This window comes from Gastrolobium bilobum, unplaced genomic scaffold (genome assembly GCF_033153095.1).
Source record: "Gastrolobium bilobum isolate Gb01-03AN ecotype WA unplaced genomic scaffold, APGP_CSIRO_Gbil_v1 utg7663, whole genome shotgun sequence".
Classification (NCBI taxonomy): domain Eukaryota; kingdom Viridiplantae; phylum Streptophyta; class Magnoliopsida; order Fabales; family Fabaceae; genus Gastrolobium; species Gastrolobium bilobum.
The window spans coordinates 34,151-56,451 of NW_026897517.1; the positions used below are offsets into that span (position 1 = coordinate 34,151).

The window sequence follows — 22,301 nt, forward strand, 5'->3', positions numbered from 1 at the left end:
ACATACACAACATCTGTAAATTAGGAAAGAGATGCCTGTGACATTAGTGTTCTGCAAACGCAACAATCATCCACTACTAATTTGGGATATGCCAATGTCATCAACTCAAATATCGAATAGCATGTACAACAATATATAAGCTCTACGACAGTCTACAAACAACAAGTGATATTCCTCATTCATCAACAATATAAAGTTTTTCATTCCCCTTCTGCCTTATTTTTTTGCGGCAATTTTTTTCTAACCTTAGTATTCAAGGATCCTTGTACATCTACAATTTCTCACTTTTCTGGTTTACTAATAAAGTGAGAATTGAGACTATGTTCTTCTGAGGATAATAAATATAGTTTTAAACTTTGAGTTGAAATTGATTTTTCTGTTCCATACAGCTAAATAATCTTTCCAAAGGGCATAAAGAAAACACTAAATAAATTCGAAAGTCAAGACAGCATAAACTTCTCATGCAATTCTATAATTGAACATGCAAGTGAAAACATTAAACTAGCATACACATTACCTTCATGTAATGTTCAAAACACCCATTTCTATAAAGAAAACACCCCAAACTTTTTTATTTATTAGAAAAACACTAGAAGCACTTTTTTCCCTACTCCAATTTCTACCACATAGATTGTTTTTAAGGTGTCATTTCTTGCTTAGTTCCAATTAAGCAGCAGCTACACTTGTATATTTAGTTGGAAGCCTTTTATCCAAAAAAAATAAAAGGTTACAAGTATCATTTGATCAGTAGCATATTTACTCATAGTTAAAATTTCCCTGCTAAATACCATTAAAACAAAATCTCAGCCCATCAGGATCAACCAACCATAAGATTGAATAACCGTGCACTAAATCCAAATAAGTGAACAAAACAACATAGCAAGAGACAAAAAACAAAGGAAAACGCTGTGTGAATTTGAAAATTCTTGTACTAAAAAGTACAAACCATCTAAGAAGCCTCTGTCTCAAAACAAATACACATATATACAAGGCAAACTTGCTAAAAGGAATAAGAGGTCCGTTGTAACATAGAGTAAATCTACCTGATAGTGACAAACTTGTTGGTGCCATGTTTTGCCCAATAAGTCCTTAAATCAATTGGATTAGAAAAGTTATAACCCTCGGCTGCAAGTTTCTCTAAAACTTTCTTAAATGCTCCTATACTCATTTTTCTTCCAGCTATCCTCGCTCCACGCCGTTTGGCACTCATGGGTAAAGGATATATTGATATACCTGTTGTACAACATGCTGATTGCCACCCACCGGAGCCCCATCTATAACACTGTTGAGATGACCCAGTGCATGAACAAACAGGTATAGGAATACTGGAGATATCCATATCGATCCCATTTATTAAAATTTCAGTAGTTTTCTTTGATGTCCTAGCTCGTTGAACTGAAGGAGTATTCTCATCCTTTGGCACACGAGACCCTCTTTTGGGCTTCTTTGCCTTGGGTGACTTGGGAACCTTGGGAACCTTGGGCACCTTGGGAACCTTGGGCCTTTGTCTTTTCTTACTAGTTCCGTTGACCTTCTCAACAGGTGGATCTTCAGTTGGTTCTTCTTCCTTGGACAATTCAGGTGGTTGAATCATTTGCATTTGATGTGCTGAAGATGTCTCAGGAACAACAGCATAATTGGGGTTTGTGGGTATCATATTCATAAACTTGTCTCTGTGATTAATCCAAGCATAATCCATAGGGGGCATCCCAAAGTCTCTATGGTGAAAAGGGGCACTTGTTGTGCCAGTGACAGTGCCAGTGCCAGTGCCAGTGCCAGATAAAACTGCAGCATTGCGTCCTCCAAGCAGAGGTTTTTCGGGCATGGAGGACATTAGCTGTAACCCAAGATTGCTCTTAAAGGAGGTTGTGGCATCATAGTAACCCCAATTACGCATGTTAAGATCGTTATCCCCATCCATTGCAACAGAAAATGCACTACTTCACACGATGATGTATACTAGTTAAATAGATTTCCAGGCCATTGAGTTAGTTCTCTTCTCCCCCACAAGCCTACTCAGAATTCAAAAGACAATAAATTTAATGCCAAAAATAGAACAAAAAAAGGACTATATGCAGTTGGTTAACCATAAATCAACCTTTATTTTGGATAAATTACAGAAATCAACTAGTGGGATTTGATCCTTTACCATAACAAATACAATGAAAACAAAAATTAGATCTTTGAACAGAAATGGAACAGATCAACAGAAACAAAATGAGAATGAAAGTGGAAAGTGGGGAAACCATAAAATTTGACTTGAGAGGGTACCCATGTTGATTGTTGAGATTTGAAGGAAGAAAAACAGTACCTATTACTGTTAGGGTTCTTGGCGTCTACGGACGGAGAAGGAAGAGAGCAAAGGAGCATAAAGGTCCATACGCAATCCTAAACTATTTATATGAGTTTCTATTATTATTATTATTATTTATTTGTATTTTTTGGTAAACATTATTATTATTATTATTAGAGGAAGTTTATATTTGTAATATATTTTCGTTTACAACTTCTTATAATCATATCTTAAGCGTTGATTTTCATCAATCAATCGTTATTATTTTCTCAAATCAAATTTATTAATTAATTATTAGTTCACAATAAATAATAATTATTGATTGGTGAAAATCAATGATAAAAATATAAATATAAGAGATTGTAAACGTAAATAAGTTGTAAGTATAAGAGGAAGGTTATATTTATAATATATTTTTATTTACAAATTTTTATAACTATATCTTAACAGTTAATTTTCATTTATCAACGGTTATTATTTTGCAATAAATGATAATCGAAAATAGGTTATAAGAGTAATCTTTCTTTCTTTTTTATTAATAATTTAATATTATTAAATATTAAATTTAGATTCAAAATATACTCAGCCCGGGACAAAGGTACCACCAATCATCATGAGCAAATGAGCAATACACCATAAACGAGTTTTTTTTTTTTGTAAGAAAAAAAAGTTTCAGCTTTTTTCCATTTAGGAAATAAAGAATCCAAATGAAATGGATTTGAGTCATTTCACCACAAATCCACAATGTACACTTTGATAGTTTTAAGAATCGAATGGCATTTTTCTTTTTCTTTTCTAATACGTGAAATGAAATTAAAATTGAAGTAGATGACATAAACGTTAAGGTCTGTTTGTCTAATGTGTATGTGACGTAATTATTTTACACACCTGTCTCTCTCTTTTTTTCATTTTATCGCCATACGGTTTATATGGTTAGAAATTCATTCTATATTTATTCTATTCTATTAAGTATAACGTTGAAAGTCTTTAGGTGTGTTTGGTACAGGTTTTCTTTTAGGATTGACCTGAAAGTGTGAGTGGATATTAAAACTATCATGTTTGGTACAAGTTTGTGAAAAATAATTCTATCAAAAAATGTTGCCTAGGAAACGAGATTTGTGTTGAGTTTTTGCTGAAAGTCAATCTTTCAAAATACCACTTGAGATGTGGTATTTTGGGATAATCAGAAAAGTGAAAAAATGAGCATGAAATTATGGACCAACGTGACCCTGTATATGTGTAAAGTAGGTGAGTTCAGATCTACCATATTGTGACTCATTCTCGTCCACAGATCTGGGACATGTTTTCACTGCACAACAGTTGTGCTTAAGGTAGGGGGCGGGGGTGAGTTACTGCTACAGACATTTTCGTTCTGAATAAGTGTCTTGAAAACTTTGGCCTTTCCTATTGCAACGTGTTTGGGTGTCACCTTCTCTTCTCTTGCGTTTGGGGCGAGTAGTGCGCAAGAATCTTCTTTTGCAACTGGTCAGGTATGTGCTTCTGACCTGTGGTTTGGAAGGAGGGGTTGGTGATTGAGCTGGAAGAGTATGAGGTGGGGGTGAAGGGCATGTTTTGAACTGATGTACCTACAAAGCTCAAGATTCCATACAAAGGAGCTAGCATTGAATCTTTTGGAAAGTAGAGATGGAACAAAACTAGATAAATTGTTGTAAGAGACATTGAATGAACTGAGATGAGCAAGTTTGGTAAAGGAATCTGGAATTTCTCCCATGGATTTATTTTCAGAGAAATCAATTTGGCTAATGCTTGAGATGTTTCTAATTGTTGATGGGAATTGGCCACCAAGTTTATTGTTCTTCAGGTTAAGCACAGAAAGGTTGTGTAACCTGTCCAAAGCATCTGGGATATGGTTTTCAAGTTGATTGTTCTCTAGATTCAATGAAACAAGAGAAGAGAGGTTGGAGAAGCTAGCAGGAAAGCCAAGAAACCAAGGGACATGACCAACAAGAGCATTGTCATGGAGACTAAGCTTCCTAAGACCTTGAAGCTGCCCAATTTTCTCTGAGATGCAATATGGAAACTAAATATTGACGTTGACGGTGAGATATGTTACGATAGACTCACTTTTAGGCAATGGTTCTTTTAAAAAAATTATAACGAGGTGTTTTTGTCAATTTAACCTATTTTCCCATCACTATTTTACATTCAACTAAATATAGACTTTGCAAATTTAAATAAATTTCCCCGATAATATTTCGGTAAACCAAATTTTTTTTTTGAACTTTTCCATCAAACTTACTTTCGTATTCCCATTAATTACAATTCCCCGGTAAAAAGAAATATCTTCACTACCAAATGTCTATTAGCAGGCGTTTGGTTCCGATTTTTTGTTTAGTTCCCTGTCCATCTTGAATTGGCATTCCATGATTACATTGTTTGGTAGAAAGATTAAAAAAAAATTGACATGCTTCTCTTTTCCCCAGCCTTTGACAAGCATGTGCAAAATCAAAAGCAAATCATTGTAGAACTTTGCCACTTTGAATGTGGTATTCCTAGAAAACTAGCTAAACTCCAAAGAGGTAAACGAGGAGGTTATCACAGTACACATGTCTACATCTCCGAAATATCAAGGGTTATTTTCGGTATTTTAACACATTTACCCATCATTATTTCACCTTCAACCAAATAAAGACTCACAAAATTTAATCCAATTTTCTTAGTAAAATTTTGACCAACCAAACAACTTTATTTTAACTTTCGTACCAAACTCACTTTCCTACCATATTAATGGTAATTGCATTTACCTGATAAAAAAATATATATCTCCTATGCCAAACGCGCCCTTAATGTTAAATCACAGGAGACAAATAGATAGTCGGGATTTGCACTCTTAGCATCATCAACGCCGGAAAATATTTTCAGTAGTTATGCAGTACATTATTTAGTGAAGTTAGGAAAAATTAACTTGCCTTATCATTATTTATTTTACTCATTCCTTCATAATTATGTTGTCAAAGTTCTCTGGAGTTTGCGCCAACAATGCCCAACAACTTGGATGAAGCTTACTATAGATTACTACCACAGAGGCTGCCAACCAATTAGACCAGTTAATCAAATCTCAAGGCTTCCAATGTTTACCAGACACAGTGTTTACTATCACAAAGACAGCTTGAATTGAAACAATTTCTTATAGAGCATCACCATCTCGCTACAATGTTTACTAGTTGCCACATGGGGAAACAACTTTTGTTTAATGGCATCATCATTTTCATCTCAGAGTTCAGGTTGTGTTTCATGGCAACAACTTTTGTACACGGGAATGATAAACTAGGGCTGATGGGGTATTTTGGTTTTACAAAACCATGTTAGCTTTTGTAAGAACCTGCACCGTTTATTAAGAGAGTTAATTAATTAATTATGAGAAATTAGGAAATAATTCCATAATTGACCCTAATAATTATGATCAGGCTTAAATAATTATGGTAAGTAATTAATAATGCTGCAAGTCTCTTTTCTGACGAAAAGTGCAGATACTGGTTCGACTACTCGGTATAAATGCGTACCGATGAAGTAACCCGAAAAATTATAATAAGTGCAGAAATATTCCTAGAATAATATGTAGGACTTGTAAAACAAGTTTCAAGTCAAAATAATAAGAACTGGTGTCAGAACTGATACTAGCTATGGAAAAGCGCGTATCAGAAAGGTGCTGCAAAAAATAAAATAAGAATATGAAAAATCTTAGAAAAATGAGTAGGTTCATATTCCATAGGTTGAGATTAAAATACTAAACGTAACAATTAGCGCTAATACAATGCGATTAAGACTCAAGTGGGCTACATAAGGACCCTTGCACATGATCTTAGGTCTGCCTCCCTCTCTTCTACGTGAATTTTCTGAGTTTTGTGACCAGCCACCTTCTCTCATCTTCTCCCCTCCATTGTAGCTCCAAGAGAGCACCTTTCCACTTATTTCCTTCACCAAAGTTGCTTATAAGAGTGTGCTCTAGCCATGGGAGGGTAAAACTCCAGCCATTTATGAGTTGTGAGGGTGTAGTGAGTGAGAAAGTTTCTGACTTGGTGGTTGGAGTTGTGAGAGCCTTTGAGGTAGCATTTTGAGCTTCAAGGTGTGATCTTTAAAGAGAAAGAACCAACATTTGGTGTGCCATTTTCGTTTGCCTTCAAGTCAGAATTGTAGAGGCAGTGTGGTGAGCTCCAAGATCCATTGTTGCTCTGTTTGAACCTTGGGTAAGTGTTACCAACCTTGATCATGAGTTTTAATGGGTAAAAGTGGAGTCGTGCCATGTTTAAAGGGTTAAACAAGTAACCAATCAGTTTATGAACTTAAAAGAGAGTAAAAATGCATGTTTTAACGTTTAGAAGTGTTAAAAATGGAACATTGGAAGTGATATCTCGCGAAATGCAGTTTCTGCATTATGTCGCGAAATATCCGGATATTGATATCCGGATATTTCCCCCAACATATAACCGGATTTTCTGGATTTTCGAAAAATAGTAGCTGTACTGTTCATACAGAAGGCTGTTATGGGTTTGTGGACCCTAGATTGATGAAGTGGGACTTCTGTAATGATTAATTTAAGTCAGAATCTAAGTGATTAAGAGCTTGTGGCTTTGTGAGAAGCCTAAAGACATGAAACATAATGAAAAGACGTTGTCTTTATGTCATATGTTTGTATGTTTGAATATTGATATGATTGCTGGTCCAAAACAGATTGTGATTCTGCTGTGTTTGGGCTTTGAGCTTGGTTGGACTCTTGGCTTGGATTGTTAGGTTGCAAGGTAAGTTTTCGTGTATTCGGTTTAGCCATTGTTTGTTCCACCATGTCCTATGGGGGGATGGTTATATGCATGATGTGTTTTCATGTACTGTTTTATTGAAATGCTATTGAACTGTTAAGTGCAATTGCTTTATGATATGTATGTGGTGTTTCGCCTAGACAGGAAGCCATGGGGTGGTCCTGTGGGCGGGTACAATATGGGCATGTACTGTGTGGGTAATAGACATATTCCTGCACTTCTCTGATCAGTAGAATAGTTATAACACACATGACAGAATTATCTGCTGTATTGCGCTGTTTTGGAACTTATACTGTTTAACTGTTTTGGAACTTATATTGCACATGTAAGTGAGCTTGGGGTGGAAGATCCTTGAGGACCCCTTGCCTTACTAAGATTTCTGTTTAGAGATCTCACCCCACGTTTGGGGCACTTATTTCAGGTTCAGGTAATGCGGGGGTTGAGACCTCCAGCGGCAGGAGGTCGGAGCTTAGCTGATTTAGATGTTGTTATGCTGATTATGTTGGATGCTGGATTATGCTTGTTGCTATTTGCTGTTAGCTCTATGATTATGTTGTTGTTGTTGTTGAGACCTTGTTTGGCTATGTTGCCTTATTTGGTGAGCATGGGGATTATCCATACTACACTGCTTGACTATGTCTTACTTTAGCTTCGAGTTGTAATAATGTATCAGGATTATGTCCGGACTACGTGTTGTAGTTCCGTGATTTTAGATACTCACAGTTACATATATATTGAGGTATTTCAGTTAGCTATCCGTTGCAATTTACATACAGGCGATGTTTTTATGAAATTGGTTAAGTAATCAACTTGCTAATTATAATGACGTCATAATTGAAAAGAAAAAGATATTCCGCAGTTTTTAATTAAGCGTGGCTTAATACGATGACATGTTAACAAACCGGGTATACACGGGGTGTTACAGCTTTCCAACCACATGGGAAAACTTTTTTACCATGGTCTCGATGGCAAACTTTGATAAGCAAATCATCTGCAAAATCGAATTACGGCAAAAAAAATTTCCCAACCACTTTTTGACTATTCCTCCTACCAAACCATGCCAAAAGATTTTCCTTACCCCACTCTCCTGGAATTTTTTTTTTCCTCCTACCAAACACCCCCTAAATGAAATGAAGTTCGTCTCTTGGATTTATCTGATAAGTTTAAAAGTAAATTTATCTGCAAATGCTTTTAATCTTAACACATCGAAATTTAAAAGTAAATATATATATATATTTTCCTTATTTAAAAAAATCATTGTTTTCTACAAATTTAAGCTTATGAGATAGGTTTTGCCTTATATTCATTTTTTTGGTGCATTGGCTAAAATTCTTATGTTTCAGGGATCCTACGAACAATGAAGGAAGAAAGTAACTTAGCAACCCAAACGACTTCCCAGTGCGGACAAAAATAATACAAAGAAACAAGGGCGTTTGGTAGAGGAGAATTTTTTTAATATCAGAGAAATATAATTACTGGAGAAATTGTAGGAAAGTCAGTTTGATGGAAAAGTTTTAAAAAAGATATTTGGTTGACCGAAATATTACCGGAAAAATTTATTTAAATTTGCAAAATCTATGCTTGGGAAGAACTTCGCACCTGTTTTTCCACTTCCTCAGTTATCTCAAAATACCATATCTCAAGTGGTATTTTGTAATAGTGAATTTTATCCAAAAATTAACACCAAATTCGTTTCCTAGTCTTCCTATTTGTTGAACCAAACGTGGTATTTTCTAATACCTACCCACACTTTTTCATCAAATACAAAATAAAACTTGTACCAAAGACACCCTAATTTTTGGGTCCATGTCACATAGCAATCTAAGCCGTCCATGGGAAGCTTTGGATAACTGTTAGAAGCATATTCTGAATCAAATTACCTATTACTCCTTAATTTTGGGGTTGTGTATGATACAAGGGCGTGGACCACTCCTTTTGTTTGGGTCGTTACGGAAACCACTTGAATGAAGTAGGTCCAGTTTACAATCATGATCCTTCCTTCCGAAAACTGGTCCACTTGGAGTCCCATGATCATTTGTGCTCCGATTTATTAATTTCAATCTGATTATATTTGGATCATTAATCTATTTGGGCCTCATTTGGTTACATACAAATACAATGCAGACTCTCTCTCTCTCTCTCTCCCTCTGTGTGTGTGTGTGTGTGTCCTTTACTTCTAGATTCTTAACCTCAACATTCCCTAAAGTGCCAACCTCATTACTAGTAATGTCTCATTAACAGAACCACTGGAAATGGTTCCTTTCAGTGTATGCTTGTTAACTAAATTTGTTTGGTTTTAAGCGGTTAGAGAGGACCTAATTCCTTCTTATATGACATAACAATTATGCATAAAACATGTAAGAAAAAATATCCGAGTTATATGTAGTTTCAAAAACTACGTACCCTGATCGATATTCTATTGACTAAACTATCTTATGCATATTTTTTTAAGGAGAATTAGATCTAAAGAACGGAATAACATTCATTATCGGGAAGGAGAAAGTGTGGTTATTCAAAAAGACTATAATTAACTAACAAGGTAATCATCTCTTAAAAAGGACATGTTTTTCGTTAAACATCCAAACAAGTAAAAAAAAAAAAAAAAATCCTCCCGAAAGTAGAAGACTCAGATTTCTGATGGGAAAGGCTGGTTCGCATTTACCATTAGTACTGTACATGTGAAAGGCTGAACTCAACATTTAATCCAATATCCTTGTTTTACGGGCCATGTCAATGTGATGCTACGACAATATATTAATTGGAGCACCAATGCTTTGCCCATAGAAAGGTCTTTTTCCCTTCTTTTCTTATATATTTTCCCTTTTTTCCTTTCTATTATACCAATGCTCAGGTCCATATAACCCATAGATGGTGCAGTACTTGTTTTGTATATATCAATATACTTTGGATAGTTTCTTCTGATAATAAGGCCTTTGACAAGATTAGGGTTTAACCCTAGTAAATTAACTATTCCTTCTTTTTTTCTTTTCTTCTTTGGGTGAAAAATTAACTATTCCTTCTATCCATATACTCAAGTGCTCACTTGCCCATCTAATATTTAAAAAATAATAATAATCAATTAATAAAGTGAACAAGTACTGCAACATGTAAACCCCAAAAGAAACTTGATACAGTTGCACCATTTATTTTTTTATGAGTCCATGACTGCTGTATGCATTATTAAAAAGGGGTAACAGAACATCAGTTAAAAGTAATTGTCGTATATATTTTTTTTTAATCAAAAGTTTGGCATCGGATTATGTACATGCAGGAAAGAAAGTTTTAGATTGAATTGTGTTTGGAAGGACCTCTAGCTAGCATATTATCTATATTTTTCTCGTTTTGACAATGTCATGCTCATGCATGTAATATGATTGCAGTCAGATATCACAGAACCTGTAGTATACTATCTATGCTAATATAACGTAAACGGTGCTTGAACTAAAGTCAATTATAAAAGAAAGTCAAACAGTTAAATATAAGAACGTAATACAAACAATTATTGGACCACAGAATATGGCTTTTGTATGGGAAAAACCAACAGTACTTTCCTCTTGTAAATGTAGTATTTATATCATTGTTAAAAAAATAATAAATTGAAAACTAAAATCAAAAATCAAATATGAGTTTAAAGTATAACAAAATATATATATATTTTTTGGTAAATAAAGTATAACAATATTTTATTAACGACAAATTTAATCTAGTTAAGCACGTAAAGAAAAAAAATTAATCCAATCTAATTAAGTCGATGGATCCATTATGCATAATTCCTCTAACACTAAAAAAGCACATGCAGGGCCGGGCCTTAATTTGATGATAACATAGAATTTCAGTACATTTTCATTTTCAACAGAATGAAAAATCAATTTAGAGATAATACCAATAAATATTTTGTAATTATAGAAGAAACTAATTTTTCGAGCTCAAGGTAGCAAGTTGATTTATATGTGTGAACACATGATTGAGTTGTAAAAATTAGTTAGGCGTGCTAATCAACATTTTTTTTCTTCCCTTTGTCTTTACAGGTACAATATGGGAATATTAGTAAGGTGATAAGAAAATGGTGGGTTCTGAAATGGGATTCAACCCACCCACCCACCAGTTAATGTGAAGGACAATTGACAGTGCGTGCAATGCAAACTCCACTTCAAAAAATATAATTGTACAACAAATTTGTGCGTCAGTCAGGTAAAAGTGGAGGGAGAGTGCTACCTAGCAATTACAACTTACAAGGATAAATAGACGAGAGAGAGAGAAGAAGCACATGGTCCAACGAAAAAAGCTATTAGCCGAGGAAACTTCCTATAGAAATACGACGCTCATATATTTGGCCTTTCTACGGCTTTTTGTATTGGTTCTACGTCTACCAATGAAACATAACAGGACCACAGAACAACCACACGCAGTGTGTGTAGGAGTATGGAATAAATCTTTGGTACTATACTGTTGCACCAAGATTCAGTGCATCTTATCAATGAAAGAATTACACATCATAGGAGAGAGAAAAAATTTATCAGGCAAAATTAAAACTTTAGCTGACATGTAATATTTTTATTAGTGGGATGTACTGAATCTTTAGTCATATAGTATCACCAAAGATTTGTTCGTGAGTATGAGTATGAGTGTATTTTCAACTTCTTTTTTTTTATTTTTACATCACGTACGAGTGATTCTTTTCAAACCGCAAAAGCTAAGAATGGTCTCTGCATATTTGGAAAGATGCTGCTTCTGGTTCTGCGGCCACTGCTGCCATGGCCCTGATTCAGATGCAAGAGATAAAGAGACGTTAAGGTGATCATCATGAATTGAGTTTGTTTGTGTCTGCGTGCCTTTGTGGCCCTTGAGAGGGACGACTGAGTCTGTGACTGTCATTAACCCCTCATACCAGTGGCACTGAAAAACATGCTGCTTTTTATTCACATTTATAAGTCACCAGAATAGCAGTCTAAAAGGAACCGAACCACTATATCTGATTCCTTTTTCTCTCTCTCTCTATGACTAACTAATGTTTCTGCAGTGTATTCATTTCCTTACTGAAAATTTTGTTATTTTTATTCACTTTATTTCTTTTTCTCAGTACAGTTCTTTAATGCTTGTTAAAGAGTCTTCGGTTTCTGGCCTACTTGGCCAAAAAAAGATCTACACATAGTCCAAACAGAAAATCCAAAACAACCAAAACTAAAGGATAGTGATTTCAGTGATTTCCTGACCGCCATTCATTGCAATGCACGAGAGGAAAACCTAACAAGAATATAATATACATACACCACATCATCACACCGTGGACACTGGACAATATTAAATATATAGCAAGAAAGAAGCAAATATTAATTTAACCATCCAGCAAAACCCTTTTATAATAATCTGCATTTACACAAAATTAATTTAATTAACAAATAACTGGCACAAACTGCGATTTACATTAAATAACACTCAGTTTTTAATTAATTTCACCACATAGCATTGCCGTTAATTAATCCCAGTTACATAATCGATCAATAGCACTCACTTCACTTAGTATACCAATTCACAAAGATATGAATTAGGGTAGAAAAACTAAATTAAAAAAAGAGATCAACATATGAATCATGCAGAGAGAGACTATAGAGAGAAATGTGATGAACTTATGATGATCTCCAAGAGTTAGCGGTTTAGGGATGATGCTTCTCTATTTCTCCAGCTTCGATCTGTTGTTATTGCAGAGGACATGTAGCTTAATACCAAAGAGTTCTCGTCCGGGGGTGGGGGAGCGGCCACAGATTGAAATTGATGCTTGCAAGCATGGCAAGTGATTTGAAGCATTGTTGAATTTATCTGTTTGATTGCATGCTCCTTAAAGCCATAAGCCTTGTCAAGTTCAGCTTGCGCTTGTTGTCTAATCCTCTTGGCGTTGGTGAAATCAAGCTCCGCCACTTCAATCTGCCTCTTGGCTTGTTTCCTTGCCTCCTCCGCATATGCCTTCTCCGCCACGGCTATCCTCAACTGCTCACGTGCCTGCTCTTGGAGCCTCATCGCCGCCGAACCTGCACCGCCGCTGTTGCTGCTCTCCTTCGGTGATGATGAGTTCACATTTTTGTTGTTCATTTCCGATGACACCATCCATAGATGCAGCTTAGGTGATAGAGATGCAGAAACCACATCAATAGGATTGGATACAGTGGTTGTAGTTGTGGAGAGCTTAAGCTCCAAATTTGGGTAGAGTTTATCAGCAGTGGTAGTAGGGTTCATGAATGTGGGTTCTGTAACTGTTATGGGCTTTGGTATTACTAGATTGGCTGGCCAAGGACCTGTTTCGCTTGAAGGGCTCAGGCTTGAAGCTGTTCGCGACAAGCAGCATGCAGCTGCCGCCTGCGATTCTGGCCGTAGCATCCCCATGTTGCACGCATCTTGGTGCTCAATAAAGCTCTCCACCCTACATCGATGTACATGCAATTATGGGGGAAGATGAGAGAGAAAGAACTATTATTCTATAACATATATACAAGCTAGCATATATATATATATATATATATATATATATATATATATATTCAGCTCCTTGCATATGAATGAAGATGATCATTGTATACAGTTAAAAAGAAAAAGTGGTTTGAAAAGAAGTCAAGATAGGTGGGGTGAGATTCCAGTTCCACTAATTAAATAATATTGTATATATTATATTATGAAGTCTATAAAAACTCTCAAGTCATTTTGAGGTTTATTCTCTCAGCTGGTCATTGAAGAAATACAATGTTAATACAATAGATGATCGCAGAGCTAAAGGAGGATGTTTAAGGTATTGACCAACCAAACCTGAGCTTTGGGAACCGTGTTCCCCGACTGTCAATAAACAGTTCTTGTTAAAATATTTGATTAAGGTTCCATCAGTCAAAATATATATTTTAACATTGTTTTTTTTTTATTTATTTATTATTTAAAAAAAAATTCCTCATGTATTTCCCCCTCACTTCTTACTTTATATTCCATTCCAAAAAATATATTTGCCTTTTGTTTAAAGTCAAAACCTGATAAACATGGGATTTAAAAAAGGTAATTAAAAGGAGTTGTTTAAAGTAGCACATAAAATAGAATAGAGAAAAAAGAATTGAAAACCCCATTATAATTACACGGCAATCTAGCGATAATAATTTGATATAGATCTATATATATGCCGTTTTAAAAGGGTGGGTATTGTGCAGATGGAAGGAAGAGGTAGAACGAAGGAAGGAAGGAAGGAACGTACCTTGAGAAAACGCGTCCACAATCGCAAGTGTGGCCTCTGGTGCCACAGGTTTTGAGATGTGCTTTGTAATCGGACTGCACCGCATAGCCCTTAGAGCATCTCTGGCAGACCCACTGCTTGTGATTGCTGTGTTTCCTCCTGAAATGCTTCTTTATCCCAACAAGATCACCCAGGGCATGGCATGGATCGTGGTGCAAACAGCTTGCCTCCGGGCAAACAAATACTCTCTTGCTCACCGCCGGCGTCTCTCTCTTCAATAGCTTCCACGGCACCTTGTGACGCCGCCGGTGCATCTGAAGGTTCTGATCCCTCTGGAATCCCTGGTTGCAGATCTCACAAACATAACGATCTGATTCGAGCAAGGTCTTGGGTGAGAGGGTCACCACTTCTGCATCTGGATCTGTGTTTCACACCCTCGATCAACAGAATTAATTAATTAATTACCGTAAAAGTATCCAAATATTTATATTATATATATATATATATATATATAAACAATTAAAAGGATTGATTGATTAATGGTGCACCTGGTGTTCCTGCAGGCCTTCTCTTCCTTTTATTAGTATTCTCAGTGCAGGAAAACGGCTCCGAAGTGGGAACTGACGAGGGAGATAAGCTATTAGCTAACATAGGAGGGATTGAAGAATTTCCTCACTACTCTAGCAAGTATTCGATATGCTATGCTATGATCTCTTGTATGATAATAGCAATCTATCTATGTTTCTGTCGTCTGAATTTGTTGGTGATAGCTAGAATTAAGTAAAGGAAAGAGATGAAGACGGTGTGTGGAAGAGAGAGACAGCTAGCTACTGAGGCCTAATATAAGAGGAAGAAAAAAGCTCTTCTTCTTTTTTCTCTTTCGGTTACCTCCTCCTCACCTTTCTTTAAACTTGCTTTTAAACGTTCAGCTTTTTCAACAGCTTTCTTTCTCTCTCTTTGTGTGTATGTGTGTGTATGTTTGTGTATGTGGGTTCCTCAATCTTCTCTTCCTTCCAATTCCAACCCTCATCTAATTCAACAGGTATTGTCTGGATAGCCCTCCTTAATAAACTTTCAAAAAGAGACACACAGGGTGAGACCCAATCACAGAGCTCGAAACTTGATCCCACAATGGGCTCCAGAGGAAAAACATCCTCACAAAGAAACAAAACCCTCTCTCATAATTTCATCGCACTGTAAAATTTTGCTTTGCATGCATTAATACCAAGCCCCCAAATACACACGTAAGCTTCCTATTTTTGTCACACACTCCCTCCCTCTCTCTCTCTCTCTCTCTCTCCTTATTTCCCCTGCTTCTCTCTCTTACAAGTTACTATCTTCTATAGACCATAATACCCGTACCTGTTACTATGCTGATCTCTAATTAATTTCACTTGAGGCAGCTTTAAGAAAGGTTATAATGAGGATGTGAAGTCACCCTCGGGGGCATTCCAGTCATAAAGATGCTTTGCTTTTTGGTAAAATGGGCATATCATCTTAACAGTTGCCAGTTAATATCGGCAATATTGTCTTTTCCGTGTGAGGTTCGTAACGTTGGCAATATTTTTGAAAGCCCCCAACACATACACAGTGCTGCAATATGATGACTCTCATTTTACCTTGAGTTCAACAAGAGACGGCCAAAAAAAAAAGCAAAACCAAAACCATTCCATCGCATAAATGGTATTTAATTCGCTTACTTTACTAGTACTGATTATACAGGGTGAAAATTTATTACACTTTTATTAACTGCGTACATGGAATGCTTATCTTAGAAGAAAAACATAAAACAAAATGGAGACTATAGCAGTACAAATTAGCGTTAAATCTTGTGTCAAGTTGCACTTCTTACAATTGTATTTGCAAAACAAAAATAGATATTTCAATTCAACTAATTTGTATCGAGTAAATTTTTTTAAAAGAACAGAAGGAAATATTGAGCTTGGTATTGGAGAAGTTGCCATTTTACCATATTTATCAACGGAAAAAATAATTATTACTTACGCAACTAACAAAATGCTTGTTCATTAAATCATGAACGATCTAAGAGACTCATCCTTATTATATTCTTATCAATGGGATCGAACGAGCCGATCATTCCAGTTGTACACTAGAAAATAGGGATTTTGCGAGTGACATTTTCTGTCGCAAATAGCTTTTGCGATGGAAAATGGTGGTCATAATATACGTCGTCACAAACAAAATTTGCGACCACACTTGAATGTTCCAAATTTCTCCGCAAATTATGACAGGTAAATTCCAACGCAAAATCCATCTTTTCTGTTGCAAAAGGCTGATATGAAAGCGGAGAGTTTACAGTCAATTCAATCGCAAACTGTGTCAGAAGAATCCGACCCAATAGGGTCGCAAAATTTTCGCGCAAACTACGATGAAACTGTGCTAATTAACTCGTCACAATATTTGCGACAGCATGACAAAAAAATATCATCGCAAATTTTGCAGCGAAATAATTTCAAGATACGATTGCAATGGAACTATTCTGATTTTGCTGTCACAAATTTGTGGCGGAGTTATGATGTCTATCACAAATTGACTGTCAATTTGTGACGAAATTGTTAATAAAGTCTATTACAAATTGACAAATATATAAAAAAGAAAATTTAAATTCGCTTATTTTCCAACCTGTAAAAAGTACAACAATAACAACACAAGTGATTTGAAATAAGCAGACAAACACATATTCAATATTAGTCATAATAACAAAAATACCAATGTATATCATTAAAATGAAATAACTAACTATTACAATCTCATACAATACAAAAATGTACCAAAACAAAAGAAAGCATAAATAAATGTATCAAATACATCATATGAGGTAAAGGTGTGGGAAGGGAAAGGGGAAGAGGATGAGGAATCATCTATAGGTTCAAAAGACTCTGCATCTTTTTTTTTCATCATGTTCTTCTCCTTCTTCTTAATAAGCTTATCAAGCATTTTCTGCATTGATCCCATTTCCTTATCTGTATCATCATGTTTCTCCTTTTGCTCCTGTAGTTCGGCCTCCAATTTAGTTATCAACGCTCGAAGTCAAGATCCTTTGCGGATACCTCCCCAGTAGCTTCCTGCACATAAAAATTAACAATATTAATTAGTTGCAAGTGCAAAATATAGGATACCGAAATAAAAAATACTATATACTTATAATTTTTATCATGTGCTCGAAGAACGAAATGCAGCCTCCAGCATAAGAGGACCTGCTCAAGTGCACCTTATTTTGCTTATGTCGCATGGACTTCTGTTTAAATGCGTCATCCGTAGCCCATTTCTCATTCAAATGCCTCTTTAATTTCAGGATCACACCAAGCATGTCTACCCTTTTAAGCCTCAAGCTTTACATTTTGTCGCTATACCACTTGGCAGCCTTACAATACAAAGCATGGGTAAAATTGTGGCGGTGTTCGGGTAGCCACCTAAAGTGTTGCTGCATAGGTAATTGAAATACAAGTGATTGGGAAACAATTATTATAGAGAAAAATAATCGAGATAGAGAGGGAGAGAGAAAGTACTATGGAGCTTCACCTTTTTTGAAATAGCACCTCCTACCAGATCAAATGAATATGAAGACTCGAAAGAATAGAACACTAGAAAACTTGGATTAGGAAAAGAATAAAACTTGGACTCCGACAAACAAATAATGAGACTTAAAAACAAAAAACAAAAAACAAAACTCACCAGAGTTGAAAGTATAAGTCGCGATCACATAGGGTTCTTTAATAATTCCAGCCGGCTGTTGGTCAAAGAGGGCTCACCAAAGAGAGAAGACTTTTCAAAAATCAGAAAGACAAATGCATCAACGCAGGAACTTCGAATCACAATAACCACAGAGAGAGAGAGAAAGAGAGAGAGTTACCACAACGACAATGACAACCAATAAGGGGAAGGCCATGATATTAATGGCGATGAAATCACCGGTTTGCAACGTCGGAGGAGAATCGACTGTTAGGTGTTTCAAATCCTTGGTGTCAGAGGGAATAAAAAATTATGTCCATCAATAATCAGTAAATACCAACGTACTTGCAGGAAAATACAATCACAAATTTGCAACAATGGAAAAATGCATTACCAATTAAAATAAGAGAAGAAATATTGATTTAGGGTTAATAGAAGACATAAGTGAACCATTAGTCATCGTTGTTCCGGTCAAACACACGAATTGCAGTGCTCGGTTAGTCACTAGAGACAGAAGGGCAGAGTAAATGAATGGTGAAGCGGGACCTAATGAGGTGGGAAAGCTTTCGAAGAGGAAAATGAGATGGGAAAAAGATTCGAAGATGAAAACCGTTCTCGAAAAGAAAAATATGTTTGCCGGAGAGAGCAACTTCGTTGGGGTGGTCGCTGGTGGTCAACGGAGAACTAACGGCAATCGGTGGTGGGAAAAGACTATGGCAACATAAAGCAAATGCATGTGGCAATAGAGGGTGGGTATCAAATGTGGAAGTAATGAATTTTTTCTATGTTTTTGTAACTAAGAAGTTGCTTAAGCCAAATGAGCTCACAAGTAATAGTAGTCATGAAGCGATACTCTGCTTCAACACTTGATCTGGCAACTACATTCTGCTTCTTACTTTTACAGGAAACCAAGTTGCCTCCAACAAAGACACAATGTCCAATAATAGATCTCCAATTAGTAGGACACCCAGCTCAATCAGCATCACAGTATCCGATAACTTTAGCACGACCTTTATCTTCATATTCAAGGCCTTATCCTGGAGATGCCTTTATATACTTAAGAATATAAATGACAGCATTCCAATGTTCTTGACATGGAAAATTAAGAAACTGATTTACCACACTAATCGAAAACGAAATGTCAGGTCAAGTGACTGTGAGGTAGTTCTGTTTTTCAACCAATCTTCTATATCTTTCAGGATCTGAATAGGTCTCCCCTGATTTGGTATAAGCTTGACACTTGGATCCATAGGGGCATCAACAAACTTGGAGTTTAATAAAACACTCTCTTCAAGAATATCCAGAACATATTTCCTTTAAGATTTCATAACTTCATCTTTAGATTGGACCATTTCAATTCCCAAGAAATATCGAAGTTTCCCACAATCTTTAGTCTAAAGTGATCACATAAATGTTGCTTCAACTTAGTAATCTCATGATTATCACTACTTGTGATGAAAATATCATCTATATACCATAAAGTAGATAGACCCGAAAGCTGAATGACGATAAAATAGAGAATGACCAGCTTCACTCCGAGTCATACCAAATTGTTGAACAACACTGCTAAATCTATCAAACCAAACTCATGGAGATTGCTTGAGACCATAAAGAGACTTGCAGAGATGACAAACAAGACATGACTCATCCTGAGCAATAAATCCAAGAGGTTGCTCCATATAAACTTCTTCTGCAAGATTACCATGAAAAAAATCATTCTTTATATCAAGTTTATAGAGAGAGGCCAATGGCAGACAGTAGCCATCAAAATAATAAGGTGAACAAAAGATATCTTAGCCACAGGAGAAAAAATGTCACCATAATCCAATCCAAACACCTCAGTAAAACCTTTCGCCATCGATCGGGCTTCGATCCACTTGACCATCGGGACCAACCTTAAATTCATAAATCCAACGGCAGCCAACAATAAATTTTCCTGACGAAAGAAGGACCAAATCCCATGTGCCATTATACTGAAGAGCACTTGTTTCATCAATCATAGCTTGTCTTCATCCAGAATGTGAAAGTGTTTCACCTGTAATCTTGGGAATCGATACAAAAGACAAAGAGGAAAAACATGCAAAATATGATGGAAAAAGATGATAGTAACTAATATTAACGGAATACCTAGCAGGAGGGCTGGTATCACAGGTACCTTTACAGAGAGTAATGAAAAGGTCACTAGTCAAAGGTGGGACCGAAGTCGAGGGAGAAGATGCAGTCGGATGCGAGCCCACAGAAATATATGGAGAAACATGTTGTAACTCATCAGAAGAAGAGGTGATCGAAGGATAGTCTGACACAGGAGAGGCAGAATGTATTTAAAGGAGTCAGTAGGGAGAGATGACTACATAGAACCAGAGACATAGGAGTAGTGGTGAAGCTAGAAAAAAGGAAACACCTACCGAGATAAAATATCGACGTAGAGTCAGATAGTAGAAATGGTAACCCTTTTGAGATCGAGGATAACCCAGAAAGACACATTTATGAGAGCTAGTTTAACCAAGCCTGGACTGAGATGGTGAACAAAACATGTAGAACGAAAGACATATGGGGTCAAAGGATATAAAGGTTGATGAGGGAACAAAATCAAGTGAGGTACCTGGTGATGATGAAGAATAGAGGAAAACATGTGATTGAAGACCTCCTATGCATCATGAAATATGGAATATATATTTTGATGATGACAAAGGGTTTACAAGAAATATCAAATTGAAGATAGAGCTTGAAGATACAAGTGGTTAGGTATTTTTAGATATTTTGTTACACAATATTATATCATATAGTATACAACAAGGGCAATGTGTATATAATAATTGTAAAGTTATAACTGATCATTGCATTTCCCCAGTATCAGTGTAATATAGGCAAAGACAAAAAATCAAATAGTTGAGGGAAAGAAACAAATAACTCGTTAATGATAATAAATCACCTCCTCAGACACATTCCCAGTATCAGTGTAATATAGGCAAAGACAAAGAACCAAATAGTATACGGAAAGAAATAAATAAACTAGTTAATGATAATAAATCACCTCCTCAAATATGTTCAAAGACTTTTGTTCAAACAGACAAATGGATTTCCTAGTAGTTTTTATTTTTATTTTTTTCCCTTTTGAAGTGTATCGGCATGAGGGTGCATGCGTGATCGTATGGAGACGGGACTTGAACCAAACAAATCGCACAACTGAGGCAAACACAACGGTAGGTTGCTCGCCGAAAAATTCCAGCAAGCTGTGGTGGTCAATGCTGGAGGAACGTCAATCAACCGGTGTTTGACGATGATGCACGATGAGAAAGGGTTGGTAACAACGCTGATCTGACCCAAAGAAAAAGAGACTTTCGAAATCCGACAAGAAGACAATATCAAGAAAAATTTTTGAAAAGGTGATGAACAGTAGGTTCACCGGAGAGAATAAGCAGATTAGGATTCCTCTCGTTAGGCTCTGATACCATGTAGAGAATCAATTCAACCCAAAAATAAGCTCGTGGGTGAGGACTTTGTAATAGTTTATATTATTCTCTAACAAGTTTCTCATATTATCTCGTACAACACAAAAAAATGTGTAAGATCCATTTTTTTTCTCTATTTTTTCTTGGTGGGTCCCATTGACTTTTTTATATGTTGCATGAGACAATTTGTGTCATGTAACATGATAAATATATTTTCCGTATAGAAAGATAACCCATTTTACCTTCGGCTTGTGACATTAATATCTTGTCAAAATTTTGACAAGGGTCATAGTATATTTTTTTGTGAAGTATCATGCACAATGAATAATTATAAATTATTGAAATTTAAATATTTACTAGAATTTATTTATGGATAAATAATTAATATCTTATGAAAAGATTCAAAATTTTAAATTTTTTATAAGGAATTTAAAATTTTTTAAATTTTAAATTTTTTATTATCATGAATACAAAATTTCAATATTTATTAATATATTTTTGAAAAATCATCAATATTTTATCACATTAAAATAATTCAAATTTTAAATGTTATTTAATAATTCTCTGCATTTCATAAATATTATTAACCGAATTAACCAATAAACATAGACGGGGAGTAGTTGTGGCCCTTCTAAATTGACAACTTTTACTATTAAATGAAAGATATTTTATGCTTGGAATATTAATGAAGAATTATTATTATTTCGTCCAAAATAGAGTTTGTTTTATTGGTCCCTATTTTCTCAATGACGCCGAGATTTTCTGGTCATATTGCTTTCATGAAAACCATATATGAAATGTAGGCTGGACCCAACCATAGTTATTTATAACCGAATCCGTGATAACTTCAGAAAAATTAACCATTTATATTTCCCGCGGTC

The 22,301-nt window shown here is 35.7% G+C and overlaps 2 protein-coding genes across 3 annotated transcripts; both read right to left on the minus strand.

Annotated features, from left to right (window-relative positions):
* Positions 1–783: 783 nt before the first annotated feature.
* LOC133307593 (protein BASIC PENTACYSTEINE2-like) lies at positions 784–2,377 on the minus strand. 2 transcript variants are annotated; one of them, XM_061508123.1, is made up of 2 exons: positions 2,312–2,377; positions 784–2,012 (listed from the first exon to the last, which is right to left on the minus strand). In XM_061508123.1, exon 2 carries the CDS (start codon positions 1,919–1,921, stop codon positions 1,040–1,042), a length of 882 nt encoding a protein of 293 aa, XP_061364107.1. In that variant the 5' UTR covers positions 1,922–2,012; positions 2,312–2,377; the 3' UTR covers positions 784–1,039. The 2 variants fall into 2 exon arrangements, with proteins under 2 accessions (XP_061364107.1, XP_061364108.1); XM_061508124.1 differs by lacking the exon at positions 2,312–2,377 and adding an exon at positions 2,099–2,286.
* A 10,104-nt stretch (positions 2,378–12,481) lies between these two features.
* Positions 12,482–15,183, minus strand: LOC133307595 (protein indeterminate-domain 16-like). Its single transcript, XM_061508129.1, has 3 exons — positions 14,824–15,183; positions 14,297–14,696; positions 12,482–13,486 (listed from the first exon to the last, which is right to left on the minus strand). Exons 1-3 carry the CDS (start codon positions 14,924–14,926, stop codon positions 12,718–12,720), a joined length of 1,272 nt encoding a protein of 423 aa, XP_061364113.1. The 5' UTR covers positions 14,927–15,183; the 3' UTR covers positions 12,482–12,717.
* Positions 15,184–22,301: the final 7,118 nt, after the last annotated feature.

Bases quoted from the DNA above. Each gene is read 5' to 3' on its own strand.
- LOC133307593 (XM_061508123.1), bottom strand. From the start codon at position 1,921: ATGGATGGGGATAACGATCTTAACATGCGTAATTGGGGTTACTATGAT.
- LOC133307595 (XM_061508129.1), bottom strand. From the start codon at position 14,926: ATGTTAGCTAATAGCTTATCTCCCTCGTCAGTTCCCACTTCGGAGCCG. The intron at 14,697-14,823 runs GTGCACCATTAA...TGTGAAACACAG, and splicing joins AAGGCCTGCAGGAACACCAG to ATCCAGATGCAGAAGTGGTG. The intron at 13,487-14,296 runs GTACGTTCCTTC...ACATCGATGTAG, and splicing joins TGTGGACGCGTTTTCTCAAG to GGTGGAGAGCTTTATTGAGC.